This window comes from Myotis nattereri, assembly GCF_964212035.1.
Source record: "Myotis nattereri genome assembly, chromosome: 17".
Classification (NCBI taxonomy): Eukaryota; Metazoa; Chordata; class Mammalia; order Chiroptera; family Vespertilionidae; genus Myotis; species Myotis nattereri.
In genome coordinates this window covers 10,839,470-10,855,188 of record NC_138092.1, presented here as the reverse complement: position 1 = coordinate 10,855,188, position 15,719 = coordinate 10,839,470, and the positions used below count along the sequence as shown (strand labels likewise).

The following is a 15,719-nucleotide window of genomic DNA, read 5'->3' as shown; positions in this document are numbered from 1 at the left end:
TGCAGAGCGCAAGCGCACAGCGGAGCGCGGGGCGGCGGGGCGGCGGGGCGCACCTGGGGGGGAAAGGGAGCCGCCGAGAGCTAGGAGCCAGGAGCGCAAGCAGCCAGAGGGAGAGGACAGGGGCCAGGAGCCGGGAGAGGAGAAGGTGGACGGGGAGGAAAGGCCGGACAGCAGAATAGAAATGATGTTGGGAAGAGGGTGGAGGGATTCTCTGAATCATCACTAAGCAGCTGGGGAGAGGAGGAGAGGATTGTGAGCAGTGGCTATTGATTGGTGGACCACATTTGCGATGCAGTTTTAATCTTACCTAACTTCAGTACAGTTACCACAAGGAAGTTTAACGCGGATATAGTTCTACTTAATCCACCCTCGTATTAAACTTGGGTCTTGGGTCAGTTGTCCAACCCAGAACCACATGTTGCATTTACTTGTTGTACCTTTCTTTTTTTTTTTATTAAATTTTTTTATTTATTGATTTCAGAGAGGAAGGGAGAGATAGAAACATCAATGAGTCTGCCTCCTGCACACCCCCTACTGAGGTTGGATCCCCCAACCCGGCATGTGCCCTTGGCCCCAATGGAACATGGGACCTTTCAGTCCACAGGGGGACGCTCTATCCACTGAGCAAACCGGCTAGGGCCTGTTGTACCTCCCTTTAGTTTGCTTTCACCTGAAGTCATTCCCCCAGTCTGTCTTTCATGGCCTTGACATCTTTTAAGAGAACAGGCCATTTATTTCGCAGAACCTTTCTCAGTTTGGGTTTGTCTGTTTCCTCCTGATTACTTTCAGGTGATGCACTTTGGGCTGGAACACTCACATTATGTTGTTTGTGTATTCCTATGAAGAGGCTCATAATTAAGACAATGTCTGCCAAGTATTTTTTATTAAAAAGTTACTTTTTTAATCTGTAATTTATGGGGGAGACTTTAAGTAAACATCCTATTTTTCATCAAACTTTTATCTCCCACTTCCAGCATCCTAATATATAAAAAGCCAGGGGCTGTCACAACCAAAACAACTGGACGGACAACCGAACAGCAGGCTGCATGGGGTGACCAGGCAGCCAGGGGGGGCAGTTGGGGGGACCAGGCAGGTGGGGGGGGGCAGTTGGGGGCAAACAGGCCAGCAGGGGGGGCAGTTAGGGGTGATCAGGTCGGCAGGCAGAGATGGTTAGGGGTGATCAGGCTGGCGGGGGGGGGGGGGGCAGTTAGGGAGATCAGGCAGGCAGGCGAGCAGTTAGAAGCCAGCGGTCCTGGATTGTGAGAGGAATCCTGGATTGGAGAGGGTGCAGGCTGGGCTGAGGGGACCCCGCCTCCATGCACGAATTTCATGCACTGGGCCTCTAGTATATTAATCTTATTTGGATCAATTATGTTTATGATGGTTATGAAATGTGATCATTTTCATTACACTATTCCTTCTGAATTCTACATTAAGGGTGCACTTTCCCTTTAAAATTCACTTGTATCAGTGAATATCCATGAATTTTTACATTATTCAATGGTTATGTTATTATCTGTTAGTTTGTTAAGGCTGCTATGTAACAAGGTACCAGAGATTGGATGACTTAACAGAAACTTATTTCTCACAATTCTGAGGCTAGAAGTCTAAAATCAAGCTGTCAGTGGGGTTAGTTTCACTCAGAGGCCTCTCTCCTTGGCTGGTAGATGGCAGTCTCCATGTGTCTTCATGTGGTCTTCCTGCCATGTGTGTCTGTGTCCTACTCTCATCTCATAAGGACACCAATCATATTGGATTGGGGCTCAGCCATATGACCAAGTCCGGACAGCTGCCTGATTTTGTAAATAAGGTTTTATTGGAACACAGCCACATTCATTCATTTACATATCATCTGTGGCTGCTTTTGCGCTACACTACAATCCAGTAGTTGCACAGAGACCATATGGCTTAAAAGGCATAAAATTCTTACTGTTTGGTCTTTACAGAAAAAATTTGCCAACTCCTACTCTAATAAATATGTGTGAAAGTATTTACAAAATCTTCATGAGCCAAAGGATTTGACTGTCAATCCTTGCATGGCAAGTGTTTCTTCCTCTAGGCAGGGGTCCTTAAACTACGGCCCGCGGGCCACATGCAAATACAAATATTGTATTTGTTCCCGTTTTTTTTTTTTTACTTCAAAATAAGATATGTGCAGTGTGCATAGGAGTTTGTTCATAGTTTTTTTTTAAACTATAGTCCGGCCCTCCAACGGTCTGAGGGACAGTGAACTGGCCCCCTGTTTAAAGTTTGAGAACCACTGCTCTAGTGCATAGGTTTTGTGATGTGGGTGACTTCAGCTGTGGGCAGGTGGCTGTGATGGCGAGGTTGGGGAGGTAGCAGTGAGACTGAGGAAGGGAACTAACATACACTATACACTTATTCTGTACAGGACCCTGTGCTAGGTGCTTTATACACTGGTACGTTTATTATGATCCTCACAATACTATGAGGTAGACATTATTATTCCAGTTTTATTGAAGAAACTGAGATTTGCCCAGTCATGCAGGTATTAAGTAGAAAAACAAAGATCCTAAGTCTGTCCCAAAGAGAGTCAGCAGAATCAGTTAAGATTCCCTAGAAGGATTCTCAGGCATTTTGTGGTCATAATTCATACACACTGTGGGCTGGGCTTCTCTGGCTTCTAGTACAAAACACCCTAAGATCGCCGAGAGAAAGTAACTAACCCTTTCTTTAATGTATAGTAAAAACATACACCAAGGACCAGAAACTTGGTATCATAATGAAAATCATCTCAGGAAATGCTGGGGTCCAACCCCAGCGGGTCCAGGGGTCCCCAAAGGTGTGGATGGAGTCAGCGAAGAAGGAATGACACGGAGACAGTGTTCAGTTGATCAGCAGCCTAGCCAGGATCTCTAACCAGGATCTCCAGCCAAGTTCTGGTCTGGATCTCCAGCGAAGTTCTGTGTCCATGTTCTCTTGCTAGGTTCTCCAGCCAGGTTCTCCAGCCAAGTTCTGGTCTGGATCTCCAGAGAGGTTCTGCTCTGGATCTCCAGCGAAGTTCTGGTTAGGATCTCCAGCCAGGTTCTGTGTCCATGTTCTCTTGCTAGGTTCTCCAGGTTCTCCAGCAAGGTTCTGTAGCCAAGTTCCCTCACTAGGTTCTCCAGTCAGGTTCTGTCCAGGATCTTTTGCTATGTTCTCTTGCTAGGTTCTGTCTCTAGGTTCTGAGGCCAGTTTCTGTCCAGGATCTTTTGCCATGTTCTCTCCAGCGAAGTTCTCCTGTCTCTAGAGAACGTTCTGTGTAGGTGCCTAGGTTCTATCTCTCTCTCTGTCTCTTAAGTTCTGTCTTGTTACATCTGTATTTATACCAGTTGATTCAATCCTATCAATCTCTATTACAAAGGTTAGGGCGTTTCTTATCTCCATTCCAGGGAGTAAAGATTATGTAGCTTAAGCATGATTGTTCATAGTTAAAGTGATTAATTACCCGCCTGGCACTTAGTTAAGAGGTTTTATTCCCTCCCTAACTTCAGGGGAAAATCCCTACCTGGGGAAACAACCTTTCTCAGAGACCTTGGTTAAAACACATAGTGCCAAGAAGGTGAGCAAACATATTAAGAACGGTATGCCATATATGCCAGGTCCCTTGAAACAGCAAGCATGGACCGGCTCCCGGCAAGGAAAGTCATCACTAGTGCTTTAATCATTCACTCTCTAAAATGGGGGTAATATTCTGATTACTTTGGAAAATATCAAAAAAAGCTCTGAAAATATAGAGCTCAATATAGAAGTATAAGGCATCATTTTTTTTTAGTTTATATCTCTATCTAAACAGGCATGCCTCAAAACTAATTTGGCTATCTCATTCTTTAGTTATCTTTCTCAAATTTTAGTATTGATAAGCACCTTCAAGGCTGCTTATTAAACTCAGATTCCAAGGCCCCACATCCAGAGACCTCTTCTACTGACCTGGGTGGGTGGGGCCCAGGAGTCAGAATTCAAGGTGATTCTGAATTAGGTGATCTGAGAGCCATACTGCTTGAAGATATAATTGATGTTTCACAAGATCTAACTAAAATAACCACATTATTAAAAAGGAGCTTTTCACATAACTAATGCATGCTGTAAAATAATTTAATGTGAAACAATTTAAGCACTACTGGAATGCATAAATAGTAAATATCCCCTCCTTACCATCTACTTTTCTCATTTTTCATCCAGAGAAAAGTTTGCTAATTAGCTTTCCAGACTTGAACTTTCCATGAATATACAAATATGTATATATTGGTTAAGAATGGCTGGCGTGGCTCAGTTGGTTGGCATCATCCTGTACACCAGAGTGGTTTCGGGCTCAGGGTGTGCATTGATGTTAAATAATACATCCAGCCCTAGCAGGTTTGGCTCAGTGGATGGAGCATCGGTCTGCGGACTGAAGAGTCCTGGGTTCAATTCCAGTCAAGGGCACATGCCCGGGTTGCAGGCTTGATCCTCAAGGAGGGGGCGCGCAGGAGGCAGCCGATCAATGATTCTCTCTCTTCACTGATGTTTCTACCTCTCTCTCCCTCCTCTTCCCTCTCTGAAATCAATAAAAATACAGTAAATAATAATAATAATACACCCAAACATGTAGAGGATTCTCATAAGTTTATTTGAGCCCTGGCCAGTATTGCTCAGTTGGTTGGAGCTTAGTAGGAGCATCCCGTACACCAGGAGGTGTCGGGTTCGATTCCCGCTCAGGGTACATGCCCGGTTGTGGATTCGATCTCCCTTCCTCTCTCTAAAATCAGTAAATGGATGTTTCCCTCTCCCTTCCTCTCTCTAAAATCAGTAAAAACTTATTTTTAAAAATAAGTAAATTATTATTCCTCCCTCTGTGCAAATTCGGCTTACAAGTTTGACACCAACACGGCCAAGAACGAGGTGGGTTGGGGGAAGCCAGGGCGGGGCGCTACGGTTCTTGGAGGACCAGCAACCAGGGCGAGGGCAGGGGCGGGCAGGCAGCTGCGTTGGCCCCGGAAATGCCGACAGGGCCGGCGAGGGCAGACCCGCGCCGCCGTCCTCCCGCTCGCCGAGAGCCTCGGCTTCGGGCAGAGAAGAGCAGCCGCGCGGAGACCGTGGTGCAGCCGCGCCGCCTCTGCTCGCCGCTCCTCCCGCCTCACCTTCAGCCGGTTCTCCAGTTCCCAACCAGCTCCGCCGACCGCGGCTCCTCAGGCCGCAGCTGGAAGCCAGAGCCACGAGCAGGGCCGACCTCAGGCACTCGGCTGGTTTCAGCTCACAGCACCCGCGCCGCCCTCCCCAGCGGTACCTATAGCAACCGGAGCGGTCCTTCCCTTCTTGCCCCGCCTCTTCCGCTTGCGATCTGCTTCCGCTTCCGGTCGGGCTCCCGGCTGGGTGGTGAAGAGCTTTGCATTGTGGGAACTACTTCCTTTCTCGCTCCCCGGCCATCTTGGCGGCTGCATCTGGTGAGTGGGCTCCAGCGGCTGGCGCTTTCGCCTCGCGGGGGGCCCCGCGGGTTGCCATTGGACCTCGGGTTCCTGAGCTCCCTTTCCTGTGCTCCGTGTGTTGTAGGTTGGGGGCCGTCCCGCACTTGAGGCAGGAAGATGGTGGCCGCAAAGAAGACGGTGAGTGGAGCGGGCCGGGCCGGAAGCCGGTTCACGTGGGGAGCTGTCTCGGCGGCGGGGCGGGCAGGGGAGCACCCTGGGGAGACAGCACGCCCGATGGATTCGGGGGGGCTCCCCAAAGGAACCCGATTGGGCCTTTCAAGGACTTGGGACCTGGCCTTCGGAGGGTTTATTCATGGTCCCGGCTTGCAGAAAGCTGGGTCCAGTTTTGCGGCGGTTCCGAACCAGGCCTTTCAGATGCACGGCAAATGTTTGCTTTGTAGAAAAAGTCGTTGGAGTCGATCAACTCCAGGCTCCAGCTGGTGATGAAAAGCGGGAAGTACGTGCTGGGGTACAAGCAGACGCTGAAGATGATCCGACAGGGCAAAGCGAAGCTGGTCATCCTGGCCAACAACTGCCCGGCCTTGAGGTGTGTGCGCTCCCTGCCAGGTGGTCGGGAGCGAATGGGCGGCGTGCAGACCGGCAGCGTGGGTGGCCTGCACTCGAGATGAGATCTGTCTTATAAGCGAACACTTGGCGGGAGGCTGCTATTGGGAATGACTTAGCCGTTACGGTGTTTGGCTCTGGATTCAAACTCCACACGCCCGCCCCCCCCCAAGCATGTTTTCTCCCCGTGTAAGCTTACCTTAACTGGAGAAATGGGGCAGAATTGGTAAAGACCACAGAATGTCAAACGTTTGAGGGAAGCACATACATCGATGTTGTTTTTTACATGTATTTTGTGCTGTGTCTTTGGTCATTTAGCTTTGAGATGCTCTAAAAGTGCTTCATTGTCTGAACTCGTTTTGGTGTAGAAAAGCTAGTTCAGGAAAGTTCAGGCTGACGGTGGAGTTGCAGGCTGTCATAGAATCACTTAGTTCATCCTCCCGTGCCAGTTCTCAGCCACCGTTTTTTCAACTTTTACAATTGAACGTAGTGGGCATTGTAAATAAGGTAAGGAAACTTTGAACTTACAGAGTATAAGCCATGATCAGCCCCCTCCCCACGTTGGTTTTCAGTGATGATGCATCACCTTGTAGCATTTTATAGGGATGTATGTACTGACGGGAGTGCTCCCCACCCCATAGTTTGGTCTTGGTTCAGGCATTCCTCTTTAGTCTGCTGTCTATAGCAGTGCTGCTCAGACATGAACACAGGAGTGAATTGCTGATTCTGATTTGGGGTCTGAGTGGGCCTGAGATATGATGCATTTCTAACAAGCCCCTTGTGACACCACTGCTGGTCTGGATCCACACTTTGAGTTGGAGCAAAGTTCTGTTAGAACTCCCGTCAAATTTGTGAAGCCACTAATATCTACCTACTCAATTGCTACAAACGTTAATTCTGGGTAATACCACCTCCAATCTACGATTCCGCATCCAAGGGTGATAGCAACGGACCGTCTTTTCAGGGTAACATAAGTGTGAATTCTGATTCCTCCATTTCTTACTCTGTAAAGTATCCGGTATGCAGTAAACGCTAAGTAAATAATGCTTTGGTTTTGCACCCTACCCTCTTCTCCATGAGCATAGATGCCGTCTTAAACGTAGGTGTTTGGTAGATTTTTGCTGGTTGTCTCATATCTTCTGTAAGGGATCCAAGTAAAGGATGGTTTGTATTGGCCAATGAAATAGGTTCTTAAGAGTAATAACTGGATAAAAATAGTAATAACTGGCTTATTTACTGTTGGAAGGCCTCACCAGCATTAAAACTAATGAGAGAGGTGGTAAATACTTAAGTCTGTCAGTCATTTGGTATGGCATTTATTTGCCCTTTTTTGTTCCTAAAGGAAATCTGAAATAGAGTACTATGCCATGTTGGCCAAGACTGGTGTCCATCACTACAGTGGCAATAATATTGAATTGGGCACAGCGTGCGGAAAATACTACAGGGTATGCACACTGGCTATCATTGATCCAGGTATGCTTCTTAAATTGTATATTCTTTTCTTTATAATGTAATACAAGTATTTGCTATACTGGTTCCTGAGTTCAGATGGTGATAATTTGGATATATTAAAGGATATCCTTATTTCATAGAGAATTGACAAGTGTCAGTACATTGGCTTTGCTATAAGTGAATTCTTTTTTTCTGTACTTTGAGATTGTGAATTGTATTTGATCTCTCAACATAATGATTGAGGGCCTTGGTAAAAGATGACATTATAAAAGGGGAAAAGTATCAGGTGAATAGAGGAAAGTAATCTCTACTGGCTGCTTAAACAGAGAGGAAACATTGGTTGAAAGCAATTGACTCTTGAAAAACACAAGTTTGAACTTCATGAGTCACATATACAGATTTCTTTCTATGGGTTTCCCATCCGTGGATTCACCAACTATAGCACAAAGACAGTAGTTTCAATCTGTGGTTGGGAATACATGTGTAGAAGGCCGACTTAAGTTACACATAGGGGTCAGCACCCTAATCCCTGATTTCAAGGGTCAACTGCATGTTTTGAACTTAAGAAGTTTTAATTCATAAAATACTGCGAATATTCTCGCTGTTCTGATTTTGTGATAATCAGGGCAGGCTAAACATTCGCTATATTAAGACCATGCATGTGTCCCCAGACCTAGTTCTTTCCCTAGGTCTGGTTTTCTAAATGCTGGTGATAAACAAAGTCTGATATATATGATCAACCTCAGGAAATGGCAGGACCGCTAGTGCAATAACTTGAAGATAACCACTGTTAATTTCATGATTACCAGTTGCCATTAAATAAATTGTAAAATTATTATTGTTTTATTTTCCAGGTGATTCTGATATCATTAGAAGCATGCCAGAACAGACTGGTGAAAAGTAAATCATGGGAAGTCTTTCTTTAATAAAATTGGCCAGAGCTTGGTTTAAAAACTGCATTCACTTCCGTTATTTTTGTACCTTCTTGTTTCACTACACTTTCCTGAAGATAGGATTAGAGGAGGAGGCAGCTAGATGTGGCAAGACCTTTAGGTTAAGAGCTGTAAATCCCAGTTCCCACACTGAGTTCCTTTCCTGTACTGGATTCTTAAGAGACTCGATTTTCATGATTCCAGTCTCAGGACATTGTTGGCATTTATATTTGAATGTGTTTGAGAGGCAGTAGATTCAAAACACAATTACAATTAATAATTCACCTTAAATCTACCAAATCTGAGTATCAAAGAATATGTTCCACCTGCCCCAAATTTTGTCGCTGCATATTACATCTCCCAGGTATGTCTGTTAATATCGCTTGGAAAAAACATTCAGAGGAATAAATCTTGGTGTGGGGGGTACTGATTTATATACTTCGCAATTTACAGAGTTGAATGGTGCTGGTACCCTACACAGTCTGCTTGGGCTCTAAGGGAGGTTGCAGAGGTATCAGAAATGACCATGTCTTTGGACTTCGGAATCAGTCAGCTTTGTCAGGGAGGTTTTGATGGTAGAAGAGTGAAGATTAGGATGCCTTTCAGTACATTATCTAGGAAGTGAGGTATTTACTGAACTTGGAGGCAGAAGACTCCCTCTTATAATAGTTACATAACAATGGGTAAGTCAAATTCCCAGTTTCACAAGTGAGGGAATTGGTCTTTTTCAGGCTAATATGCCATGATTTTTGTCTCTGATGTTAATCTGAGTTTATGGACATAATTTGGGGATTAGCTGTTATGAACTAGAGTTTTACTGGTTCGGTTACTCAGTTTGGGAGAACTGACGTTTTTCAGTGGGACAGTTCTTTGTTGTGGATACTACAGGCTATGCCTGGTTTTCCTCCTTTGTCACTAACTCCTCCAGGTGTCACCCCACAGTTTCAAAGTATCATCTCTCGGTTAAGAACCACAGAGATATGAAAATTTGTAAGTGTCCTGAGGTGCTCATGTTTGCATATACAAACACTGGTGTACCCAAGGTGGTTTAAAGTGTTTGAAATCTTTATCCTTGATAAGAATTGCTGCCGAAACTGGTTTGGCTCTGGATGGAGCGTCGGCCTGCGGATTGAAGGGTCCCGGGTTCGATTCCGGTCAGGGGCATGTACCTGGGTTGTGGGCACATCCCCAATGGGGGATGCGCAGGAGGCAGCTGATCGATGTTTCTCTCATCTGTGTTTCTGACTCTATCTCTCTCCCTTCCTCTCTGGAAAATCAATAAAATATATTTAAAAAAAAAGAATTGCTTAAGAATACTGCTGGTCTAATGTTATTAGTCTGTTTCTGTGGTTCAAAATGTTTCAGTCTTATGCAGGTATTTTCCACCTACTTGTTGAATTTCTCCTTTCAGATTGACCTTGCAGCTAATTACTTTGTCCCTCCAGGTTGACTATTTCCAATTTAATTTCTTAAGGGGTGGCGACCTGAAGAATACAAGTATTGTGGGTTCCAGTATTGGCTGTGGCAGTTTTTTAATGATGGATTTTAGGAAATACTTTATGATTTCTAGGGTCTTCTCCTAGGTAGTGATGATAATATGCTATACGATCATTTAGCTTTTACCTTATTACTTTTTTGAAATATATTTTTAATGATTTCCGAGAGAAAGGGTAAGGGAGAGATAATAGAAACATCAGTGGTGAGAGAGGATCATTGATCGGCTGCCTCCTGCATGACCCACACTGGGGATTGAGCCCAAAACCCAGGCATGTGCCCTGACCGAGAATCGAACCATGACCTCCTGGTTCATAGGTCAATGCTCTACCACTGAGCCACACCGGATAGGCAGGCTTTCACCATTTTATATATGCTTGTGCACTCACCATTGTTTTAGCAAGAAAGGGTTTTAAAGTTCAAGAAAGGAAGTTTTAAGCAAAAGACAGAAAACACCTTATTATGGTCCAAGGCAGCTGTGATAAAATGCCATTCAAGTGCTGCCAGAATTTTTAAAAAATGCCAAGATCTGGCCCTAGCTGGTTTTGCTCAGTGGGTAGAGCATCAGCCTGCAGACTGAAAGGTCTGGGGTTTGATTCCAGTCAAGGGCACTTGCCCAGGTTGTGGACTTGATCCCCAGTGGGGGGCATGCAGGAGGCAGCAGATCAATGACTCTTTCATCATTGATGTTTCCTTCCTCTCTGAAATCAATAAAATATGTTTTTTTAAGTGTTAATTGCAGTCCGTATGGTATAGCAGGAGCAAAAGTTAAATAGAGAAGAAACCAAACTTTGTGTTGGACTTTCTGGAAGATAGTCATCTGGTTCATGGAAAACAGTTCTCTGATATTCTCTCTTGCAATTGTTATTTCCAACTTAGACTTGCTGCTCCCTCTACTTGTGGTATCTGGTTTCTTTCCCCTTTCAGGTCACCCCAACATCCTCTCCCAGTCTAGATTGGGTGATTCTGAGTTACCATGGAACCTTATGGCGTTCACATCTGTCTCATTAAACTAAGGTTCCAGAGGATAGGGACTTAACATTTTCTTTCTTTCTTTTTTTAATCTTTATTGTTGAAGGTTACATATGTCCCCTTTTATCCCCCATTGACCCCCCTCCAGCCCACTCCCTGGGACTTAATATTTTCAACATTTTATCATTGATTATGTGGTTGGCACATAATAAAAATTCAAAAACCATAATGAATAATGACTTTTAGGGCTTAAACCTTTACTTAATTCTCATTGAATGGTTGTGGCTTTCTAGTCCAGAATTTCATCTTCATCTTGTTGATAATGAGTCTTGAACATCTTGAACATTAACCATTATGTAATGTTCTTCCTCCACTAGAGGGAGCCAGGACTCCACAGAAAGTGATGGAGTCAATTACATCTCAAAGGGTAATGCCAACCCAAATCAATGCTTCCTAATGAAAATCTGTTTACTGGATCAAGTGGATGACTCAAGTATAAACTAGACTTTGAATTATTCATTTTATACTTGGAAAGAATCATTTTCAGATACGATTGAGCCTAGGTGTTCCTACTGTACCACACTGCCCTTTGGTAGAACATTCTGATGGAAACACTTGTCTTGAAATAAAAAACTTTTTAATAATTTTTTTTTAAATGTGCTCTTACTGATTTCAGGGAGGGAGGGAGAGAGAAACATCACCAGTTGCCTCATGCACGCTACTTACTGGGGATTGAGCCCAAAACCCTGGTATGTGCCCTGGTCAGGAATCAAACCATGACCTGGTTCATGAGTTGATGCTCAACCACTGAGCCACACCAGCTGGGCTGTCTTGAAATATTTAAACAAAAGCTTATTCAAGGTACTTTGTAAGGCATCAATTGGCCTCCCAAGTCGATGGGTGGATATCTTTGGGGTGTCTTCATTTCCTAATGAAGCTGCCACCTGTGGTGTTTTCTTGCTGCTCTAGATGCCTTGACCTGATCCACCCGAAGTCTCCTTTGGCCTTGTCCCCATTCCCACTTCTTTTTCCCAGGGACAACCACTATTGTATATATCCTTCCAGAACATTTCTTTGTACTTAAATGTACATATTTATGTATCTGAACCAATAGTTGTGTTTGAGGGTTTCTTTACATTTACAGAAATGGTACACTAAACATACTTTAATATTGGCTTTTTAAATTTAACTTTGCTTTTTAGTTTAACCATGTATGCATGTAGGTGTGTTACTTTTAAATGCTGTATATTATTTCTGAATTATGGATTATGCCACAATTCATCAGTTACCCTCCTGATGGTCCGATTGTTTCTAATATGTGACTTTGGTAAACTCTAGCAACATTCTTGCATAGGTCTCATACCTGCTAAAATGCCGAGACTAGAATACAAGGTTGTGTACGTTGTACAAGAGCCCCAGATTTCCACATCCTTACCAACATGTGTTATAGTAAGACATACTCATTTTTGCCAAGCTATTGTTTTTTAACCTGCATTTTCCTGATTACCAGTGAGATTCAACATTTCTTTCATACGCATATTGGTCATATCTCATGCTTACACCTTGCATTTAAAGTTAAACTAAGAATTTTACACAGAGTGCCATCTCTGAAGTGAATTTTAATATTGTATTAAAAAAACAACTTGCTACACAAGTACATGTCCTATGATTTTATGCATACGTCCATATACATATATCAAGGTAAAGTCCAATACAAAAAATAGCTTTTCCTATGGCCAGTGTTCTACAGCTGTAAGACCGTGCAAACTTTACTTTGTAGTCCAATGCAATTGCAACATTCTAAGGGAGGACGGGGCAAAAGCAGATCATGTCCACAGTATGGTACAGAGTATCTTGCATAGCTTATGTGTTCTCATTTGGTAAACTCATTGTAGGAATCTGAAGGATTTTTTTTCTCATTAAGTTTATACAAGTTAGTGTCTACTTTTTGCCTCTGTGCCATAGCGAACCAGCTTTCTCAGTACTAACCATGTTAACAACCTTACAGAATTAGCGATAGCCTGAGCTTTGGGGCTCTGAACCGCTTTCGTTGTAGTCCTTGATACAATGACATACAAATACAGAGTATTTCCAATCTTCATCTGTATCTCAGACGATTTTCTAGGGCTTCCATTCTCTGTGTCATTTCTTCTAGTACATCTCAAATTAAGGAAGAGGAATCGCTCATTTTTATTTACATTTAAATATCACTTGATTTACCTACATAAAAATTTGTCCTAAAAATATAAGGCTTTCCCCTCCTGTTTCTGTTAAGTAAGTTTAAAACCTGACTTGTAAATTTATGCTATTAACACATGCTACAAAACTGTTTTGGAGTTAAAACATCAAAGCAGGATAGCTTGGTTCAACTTTTTTTTTTTTTTTTAATTTCTAATCAGACTTCTTACTTATAAATTAGTTTGCAGTAACACACCTCTGTGAACCGGAATTGATAATGTTGGTGATGTAGTGAAGAGAATAAAAGCATTAAGCCTTGGAAAGTAAGATATGGCCATCTCTCAAGTCAGGAGAGAAATGGGGAGTTTTCACTTAGGTCAGGTATGGCCAAAGGGCAGCAACCCTGAAGACTGCTGACCTGTGCTCTTTGATATAAAACTTCTTGGTCTCTTGTGAAGTAGACCCTCGGAGTTGAGGCGGTAAAAGGAAGAGGAGAGGCTCATTTGAATAGGCACTTGTCTTCCTGTAAGCTCCTTAATTCCTTCCACCCGCCCTCTTGCTGGCAGAATGAGAGCCCTGATGTGTTAATCAGTCTTATTTTTTTTAGGGGACCATATTTCCAGTTTTCAGAAAGGTAATTGCTATATGTTGTTCCTTATAGAAACCCACTGACACAAATAGTTCTGAATTAAACCATTTCCCTACTGACTGGCTGATTGATCCATGTTGAGATAGATACAAGCCAGCTTTAGTACGCTGATTAATAAGTTCAGAGCAGTTGGCAGGCTGTTCCGTGTGTAAAGTGCTAAATCTTCATTTCTCCGTTATCCCAAAGCATTCCTCTTATTTGTAATATTGTTTTAATGAATCATTGGATCCTGCTGTTCCCTTGGTGGAATGTTTCATCTTAGAGTGCTGATATAAAAGATCTTTGCTGCCAAACCAAAAACAAAAAACCCAACCCCAGTCCTCTAGAAACTAAACACTGACCAAATGTGGCTACAGTGTGGGTTGGGGCCAAAGGAAAAGCTTGGCGTTTAGAGGGACTTTGAAACCTCTTGGTTCCACAACGTGCTTTGCTCTTGATACTATACCTTTGGTATACTTCCTACCGGTACGTAACTTCCATTTTCTCCCAGCAAAGAGGGAGTTCCTTACATGTGTGTTTCTTTCCTCCACGTACTGACTGGCCAACTGGCCTTCCTGCTAAGCCCTCCAGAACAGCAGACGGCAGCTCCGTGGTTGAGCTTTGCACTAAGCTGGGCTCGCCCTTGGCTCCCAGATCCTATCAGGCTGCTTGAGAAAGAAGCCTTCCCCGGAGCTCACTGCTCTTGGCGTCATGGAAATGACTTCCCTTGTGCTTGGGGTGGTTTGATAATGTTCTCTGCATTCCATACAGAAGCACAAAACCAGAAAAGGATATAGCGTTGTGTTAATTTTCTTACTTCCTCATTTGCAAGGGTCTGGAACATTATGAGGTTTTCACATTTGCATTCATCAGGTTTGTCTTCCAAAGGACTTCCTGAGAAAGCAGATGGAAAGTGTTCACCTCTGTGAGCCCACCAGATTTCCCAGACGCATAATAATGGGACTGAATCAGCACATGGAGGAAACCGTAATGAAAGAAATGTTCAACTTTTTCCACACAGCCAGATCCCGTAAACCCAGGGAAGCCTTCCAGCTCCGACGTGGCCTGCACTGTGGATGGGGAGACCACTTCAGTTCCTCGTTTTAGATCTCATTTTACTTACGTTCTCTTTTCCCCACCTGATTTCCTCATTCCTCCTTTCCTTTCCTCTCTTACACTGAGTTTATTGGCAAGCGGAGAGGCTGTTATCAAGATAACCTATAGCAGTGATGGCGAACCTTTTGAGCTCGGCGTGTCAGTATTTTGAAAAACCCTAACTTAACTCTGGTGCCGTGTCACATATAGAAATTTTTTGATATTTGCAACCATAGTAAAACAAAGACTTATATTTTTGATATTTATATATTTAAATGCCATTTAACAAAGAAAAATCAACCAAAAAAATGAGTTCGTGTGTCACCTCTGACACGCGTGTCATAGGTTCGCCATCACTGACCTATACTCATATTCTACTAGGAATTACCTGGAGATTTTGTGGAATGGAACAGTTTTTGTGCAGACCGTGAAAGACTGTCTTCTTCAAACAGATACCTGTGTTGCACTGCAAAATTAGAACAGGAAAGTAGGTCTTGGATATTTATGGTGACTGGCTCAGATTCTGTAAAGAGAAAGACAAGTGAAGGCAACCCTGCCTAACACCGCTGTGGTGTAAAAAGCTGCCAGTGGTCAGAGTAAGGTACGTGGTATTCCTAACTCGGGGCACACTACTTGACTTTGGAAAAACTTTGGCAATGAGACTCAGAGAGGCTATTACCAAACATGGCTTAAGGTGTGAAGTCAGTGTTTCCTATCTGATCGAGGGGAAGAGCCATATAGTTCAGCTCTTGCTTTCATCTCTTTACAATTTTTGTCTGGGGGGAAGCCATAGTGGGAGCTTCCACCGAAGGCTCTGAGAACACTGCTTTTTACTTACCTGTTGGCTGGTGACCCCTCTTTGGCAATTCCCCAGCTGGGGAGTCCTGACTTCCGTCAGAGTCTTCCAGAGCTGAGAGGGAAAAGATGACCAGAAGGGGTGACAGTTGTCCGCATGCACAC

General features: G+C 43.7%; 2 protein-coding genes across 4 annotated transcripts in view; one reads left to right on the top strand and one right to left on the bottom strand.

The window, feature by feature from the left end:
- Nucleotides 1-5,340: 5,340 nt before the first annotated feature.
- On the top strand, nt 5,341-8,419 carry RPL30 (ribosomal protein L30). 2 transcript variants are annotated; one of them, XM_081111403.1, is made up of 5 exons: nt 5,341-5,423; nt 5,530-5,582; nt 5,846-5,991; nt 7,351-7,481; nt 8,315-8,419. In XM_081111403.1, exons 2-5 carry the CDS (start codon nt 5,562-5,564, stop codon nt 8,362-8,364), a joined length of 348 nt encoding a protein of 115 aa, XP_080967529.1. In that variant the 5' UTR covers nt 5,341-5,423; nt 5,530-5,561; the 3' UTR covers nt 8,365-8,419. The 2 variants fall into 2 exon arrangements, with proteins under 2 accessions (XP_080967529.1, XP_080967530.1); XM_081111404.1 differs by lacking the exon at nt 5,341-5,423 and having other exon boundaries at nt 5,434-5,582.
- Nucleotides 8,420-12,457: 4,038 nt separating this feature from the next.
- MATN2 (matrilin 2) overlaps nt 12,458-15,719 on the bottom strand; it is a 113,653-nt gene continuing 110,391 nt past the window's right edge. Inside the window, exons 16-19 of one of the 2 annotated variants that reach the window (XM_081111110.1) lie at nt 15,598-15,669; nt 15,148-15,282; nt 14,460-14,558; nt 12,458-13,012 (exon numbers count right to left, since the gene is read on the bottom strand). In XM_081111110.1, coding sequence (XP_080967236.1) covers nt 12,957-13,012; nt 14,460-14,558; nt 15,148-15,282; nt 15,598-15,669 — 362 coding nt within the window. In that variant the 3' untranslated portion in view covers nt 12,458-12,956. The remainder of the gene's footprint in view (nt 13,013-14,459; nt 14,559-15,147; nt 15,283-15,597; nt 15,670-15,719) is intronic. The other variant, XM_081111111.1, reaches the window with a different exon arrangement.

Bases quoted from the DNA above. Each gene is read 5' to 3' on its own strand.
- RPL30 (XM_081111403.1), top strand. From the start codon at position 5,562: ATGGTGGCCGCAAAGAAGACG. The intron at 5,583-5,845 runs GTGAGTGGAGCG...TTTGCTTTGTAG, and splicing joins TGGTGGCCGCAAAGAAGACG to AAAAAGTCGTTGGAGTCGAT. The intron at 5,992-7,350 runs GTGTGTGCGCTC...TTGTTCCTAAAG, and splicing joins AACAACTGCCCGGCCTTGAG to GAAATCTGAAATAGAGTACT.